The sequence below is a fragment of the Eurypyga helias genome, unplaced genomic scaffold, assembly GCF_000690775.1.
Source record: "Eurypyga helias isolate BGI_N326 unplaced genomic scaffold, ASM69077v1 scaffold46526, whole genome shotgun sequence".
NCBI lineage: Eukaryota > Metazoa > Chordata > Aves > Eurypygiformes > Eurypygidae > Eurypyga > Eurypyga helias.
Genome location: NW_010259364.1, coordinates 1 through 5,662, shown reverse-complemented (window position 1 = coordinate 5,662; position 5,662 = coordinate 1). Strand labels below are relative to the sequence as shown.

General features: G+C 45.3%; 1 protein-coding gene across 1 annotated transcript in view; it reads left to right on the top strand.

The window, feature by feature from the left end:
* MCM10 (minichromosome maintenance complex component 10) overlaps positions 1 to 5,332 on the top strand; it is a gene marked incomplete at its 3' end in the record, with an annotated part of 15,408 nt that extends 10,076 nt beyond the window's left edge. The window contains 6 exon segments of the mRNA XM_010154645.1: positions 1 to 66; positions 1,100 to 1,201; positions 1,298 to 1,415; positions 2,607 to 2,835; positions 4,380 to 4,539; positions 5,214 to 5,332. The exon segment at positions 1 to 66 is cut by the window's left edge and continues 13 nt beyond it. Of these exon segments, the coding sequence (XP_010152947.1) occupies positions 1 to 66; positions 1,100 to 1,201; positions 1,298 to 1,415; positions 2,607 to 2,835; positions 4,380 to 4,539; positions 5,214 to 5,332 (794 nt within the window).
* Between the last annotated feature and the right edge of the window lie 330 nt (positions 5,333 to 5,662).

Here is a 5,662-nt window from a genome sequence, read left to right as displayed (position 1 = left end):
CCACGCTTTCCAATCTGGTCGTGAGAGGAGTCGATGCAATTGTCCAGGAAACCAGGCAGAAAATTGGTACCTAATTACCCATGTAGTCTCCTCACCCTCCAGATACTTCTGGCTTGATAGGTGGATGTGTCCCAGGACCCTGCTACTCACTGAATGAACCTGCCAATTGGTTTGCTGCAGAGAGAGCCATTTGTAGGCTGCTTTCTCAGTTGATCAAAACTCTTCCCTCTTGAGATCGCAGCTGCAAGGCAAATGTAACGAAGCAACGGTGTAGCTCCGTGCATTGTTTTTTATATCGGCGCCCCTGAGTGAAGTCTCCTGCTCTGTCTTTGGACAGTGGCAGAATATCTTTGCCAGATTAATTGGAATTGGAAGTTTTAAGAATTTTGAACCAGAAAATTTGTTTTATTTGATTAAAATAAATTACTTCTGTCAATCTTGAAAGCTTCCAAGGAATACTAAGTATAAATCAGTCGGGTCTGCAGTGCGGGGGACTTGCCAAGTACCCAGCCTGTTTCTATTGCTTTTTCTTTTGTCATCTTCAAAGTATGCTCCTTCCATAGCCTTTGGGATGTCACCAATCTTCTCTGCCTCTGTTTCATTTCTGTAAAGCACTTAATATTACACCCTCCTTATGTTTGGTGGAGAACAAATGATGGACTATTCAAACTGTGTGTTCTAGATGCCACGTAGATGTGTTATTCACATCTTTCAGTTCCCTCAGTCTCCTCCATTTCAGACAGGATAGTGTGTGTCCTGTGTCTAGCTTTTAGCTACTCTTAATTCTCCAGGGATAAGATGTGGTGGCTTCTGGGATTTCAAGCATTATAAAATGTGCGTGGTGGGAGCACCACAGACAGCCAAGGCTGATGGGAAACTCCTGACTGATGAAATTGCTGAAGAACTGTCTGTGTGATGTGGGGAAAAGGCCTTGGCCAACCAAATATAATGTAGAAATTGGCCTTGCTCTGGGGGGGGAGTTCTCACTTAAGTGACCCACAGGGGTTTCTTCCAACCTAGACTACCCTACATCTCTAAAGCCACGCCTGCTTCCCTTCCTGGCCCCAAACCTGTTGTATTCCTACCTTTTCTGCTCCAGGTGCAGCAAAGACACCCACGCAGTGTTCTGAGGAATTTAAGGAACTCCTGGCACAGCCAACCTTTGGAGCACGAAACCTCTGCAAACACTGGACCAAAACAGGTATTGTCCTTTGGCCTGAAGGAAAACCCACTCCTGAAAACATTCAGGCTCCTTCTGAGCAGATGTTAGGGGCTTTTGTTTTGTTTTTTTTCCCAGATGCTGAAAAGAAGCAAGGGGCCAATTTCCAGTCTGTCTCTGCATCAGCTCTGATCAAGCAACAGAAACAGAAATTGCTGGAGGCTAGAAAAAAGCGATCTGAAGAAATTCAGAGGCGGTAATATATACTGACTTTTGCAGGAAGGGTTCCATTATTGTGGGTCACCTTAATTTATGTAGTTATATATACATAATTATGAGGAAAGACCTCTTTTCTTTGAGGGTGCCGGAGCACTGGAACGGGCTGCCCAGGGAGGTTGTGGAGTCTCCTGCTCTGGAGATATTCACAACCCATCTGGATGCGTTCCTGTCCAACCTGCTCCAGGTGAACCTGCGCTGGCAGGGGTGTTGGACTAGATGATCTCCCAAGGTCCCTTCCAACCCTGACCATTCTGTGATTCTATAGTGGTACATATAATAATGTAAAATATATATTATTATGCTGTTTTGCTGTTGTAGTAAAAACTTTATTTAAATAGAAATACCCCAATATTCAGTGGAGAACCAAATGCTCCGGCATGGTTTCCAGCAACTGGAAGGCATGATGGGAAGAAGCTGATTAGAGTAGGAAACTGGGGTCAGGAGTCCTGGTTCTGGACACATTGCTGGCTTGCAGGGGTCTTCTGAACCTTAAGATTTGCCAGGTGTTTTGTGCATATCTTGTTAACCTAAGAACCACCTCAGAAGAGCCCCCCTGGGTGAGACTGAGGTTGATGCAGCCAAGTAGCCTCAAATAGCTCAACAGAAGCCAAAACAGAACCTGACAACTAGACACAATCATGATGGTATTTTCCTCAGATACTATTACAGCCTACAACACTGCATTTCAGGGACTTTCGTAGGTAGAGGTGGTGTCTGTCACAATAGCTCTGAAGTGATTTTTTTTTTTTCCCCACATGAATCTGTCCAACCTGTCCACCATGACACTGTCCACTATGTAAACCTAAGCATTTATGTGACTCCTGTGACAAGGTGTCGCACTGCTTAACTACCTGTTCTGCGAAGACCCCATTTTTATGCTCTCAGCTCCCACCTCACAGCTTCATTTGATGATTCTCTCTTTTTTTGTTTTGGAAAGGCATTAGTCGTTTACTCCTGGTGACTTCTTCAAGTCACTCTTGATTTCACTGTCCCAATGAGTCCCTTACCAGTCTTGTTTTCTTATTCTGTATGCCTGAATTGCTATGTTCTAGCAATAAAAGGCCAATTAGTGAAAAATCCATCGGCATCCCTTCCACTCCTGTTTCTCAAACCTTTCTGTCTCTTTGACTTGTGCCCCTATTTCAATGGATTACTCTTGTCTTACAAGGTTTCTCCAGAACACAAGTAAAGCCAGCAGCCCTGCTCTCCCATCTTCCTCCAGACAGTCCTCACTCCATTCCCCACTACCTGGGGCAGAGTTCCCCAAAGCTGCAAAAATGTCAACTCCTCAAAGGCCCAGGCTGGGCACAGGCTTCTCAGAAGGAGAAGATATCCTGTTCTTTGATGGGTCTCCACCTCCAACACCAAAGCTAGGCAGCTTGGCAGAAGCCAAAAAGGTAACAGCTCTTTGCATCTTTTGAGTATTAAGAAGGGGGAGGTTAAGGGAAGTTTGATTTGTGGTGGTAGTGGAGTCTTTGATCAGATATAGGACAGTACAGTGCTGATATTGGTGGAGTGTCTGATTTGTGGGATCAGGCCGGGCTGTGTTACAGTACACAAGAAATCTGCAGTTCCTGACAGCTGTCAGTACCAAGATTTGTGATACCATCTTGCCTTTAGTCAACCTCCAGGGCGGTGGAACAGCTGCTAAAAAGGAGGCTGTGTCTGTGATGTTTGGTCACAGGAGCTGCTGTCTTGCTAAATCAAAATCCACCTGAACTGATGAGGAGCGAGTTGTCATGATCTGTCTCACGTGTGATGCTCGTGAGCTCGCTCTTGATCTCTGAAGACAAGCGTCACTGAAGCCACTGACACAACTGGCAATTTTCAGCAAACACCCATTGGGCTTGGATGGGGGGCAGAGCAGCCTCTTGGGATGGGACTGGGGAAAAAGAGGTGGGGAGGTAGGGCATCTCATTAAGTCACGAGCCTGATGCTAAGCATTTTGCTGAAGAAGCATCTCTTTATGCACACTTGCAGCTTCTCTGAGTAGAATTGACTCTGTTCTTCATGTCCTGACATAGTCTGTTACCCCTTGGGCAAACTGCCTTTGGAGAGCAGTTTGGGGTAGCTGTGTGGCTGTCCTTGTACTCAGTTCTTCATGCAGGTGGGACAGAGCTGCTCTGTCCACCGGTGGCTGCTCTTTTCCTCTTGTGTGCGGGGGTTTGGGACACCTTAAAGCATCAGGTTCTGGATAGCTCCTGGACCAGGATGGGAGGTGATGTGATTTTTACAGAAGAAAGAAGACCAAGGGCTGTTGCTATTCATTGTTTTACAAGCATGAAAACCCCTATGTGCTGGGAAAGGGCAGGGAATTTGTGCTGAAAAACCCCGGAGTGCCAAACTGCACTTTCTTTGGCATTGCTAGGACTGTGTATTGTGGATGTTTTCTGTCTGCCACGTGAGCCACAGGGACTAAACTGGTTTAGCTGTGTTGTGCCATGAGTTTGGACGTTTGGTGTCTAGCCAGAGCAGACTGCATCTTCCCTTGGCACAAATCTGTTCACATGTTTGTCAAAGAAACATTTCTCTTCCAGCAAGGAAGAAGGAGTCAACATTTTGGGAGTATGTATAGTTGTACACAATTTTCTGTTAGTTCCCAATTACTACCAATTTATGTGGAAATCTCAAGAGATTGGATTCTTCTGGAAAACTTACTGATTTGTGAAGCAGTTAAAGCACAGCTGCAGTGATATCAAGTCTGGTAACACTCCTGGAGGAGTGATTTTTATGGAAGTCACAAGAGGTTGTTGGGTGATGTGGTGAATTAGATGTACAGCAGAGCTGGAAATTTTGTTGTGTCTTTTTTGAGCCAGCTCCATGCTCAGGCCAGTGGATCTTGTCTTCTTCATTTGACAAACTTCCTTTGCTACTTCTGGAAGTAGGAACATGGGAGCCAGACTGGTCACCAACACATTCACTGATCTTTCCTGTTTTCTAGCTGGCTGCAATACACCGACTACAAGCAAAAGGCCAGACCCTTGCTAAAACTGACCCAAACAGTGTCAAGAGGAAAAGAGCTGATGCTGATGATGTCCTAGAAATTGTTGAAAGAGTTGAGAAAAACGTTGCTCAGCCACAAGGTACGGAAGCAGAGAATGGTGGGTGTTAGCTTCTAGCATAGGAAAAATAATGTGCTTGTGTCCTGCTGACCGGAGCCAGAACTCGTTGATGGGTTAAGGACTTAATTTCTGTGCCAGAGAGAGGCAAAGTTAGGTCTTTTTGGAACTTAAAAGGGTTTGTTGCAAAGGCTAAACAATCTAGCCCTGTGGAGAGTGTGAGGTGTCATCCCTGATCACTCTCTGTCCTCATCTCTGTTCCTTTTCCTCTGGTGCTTGAGCATCTGCCATGCATGGCTGGCTTAACCAAGGGAAACCAAGAAATAATCCCACCTGTGAAGGTATCTGAATTTTCAGTGGGAACTTGATTTGCCTGCTGGTGATTTACTGTGTGATCTTGAATAAATTGCTTCATTCCCCTTACAGCTTTTCCATCAGTCAGGGAGGCAACACTGCTCTCTCCCTTGGGAGTGATGTGAAAATTCCTACTACAGTACTTTGAAAGAAGGTTATTTTTTTAAATGCTTTTATTTTTTCTGAAGCCATGTTTGAACTTGGCTTCATGTTCTTCTGAACTATGAAAGGCTGCTGTTTGACCTGAACATCTGCCCTAGAGATCTGAGACTTCCAAAAATCTCCTACAATAGTCATGCTTAGAGATTACAACCTTGTCTTCAACTTAGTCTCCATAGGACTGAGCCCTTTTGTCTCCCTAGATATGGAGGAGCTGGAACCTGCCCAAAAGAAACGGCAGGAGCAGCTGGCCTTCCTGGAGTCAGAAGAGTTCCAGAAAATCCTGAATGCCAGGTCCAAGCACACACATGTCCTGAAAGAGGTATGGTCTCAATCCAGCTGTGACCGAGGGCTCACATCTTCGGAGCTGTCTGGACTCCTTATAATGATTTCAGCAAGAAGCAGGCACCCAAACCAAATCAGCCTGATGAGTAGGGTTGGGGGTCTCTGAGTACACAGGGCACAATGTCTGTGAGTCAGTATTATTGCCTGGGTAAGGTCAAGTTACCATTGTGGAGGGGTTTTTGCTGTGTTTGGAAGAGTCAGTGAAGTTTCCTGGTTAGTGGTTGATCAAAGAAATTCTTCTGCCTTAAAACCAAATTAGCCATGTGCTTATTTTGTCCCTCACTTCTTGATATCTTGGGCACATAAA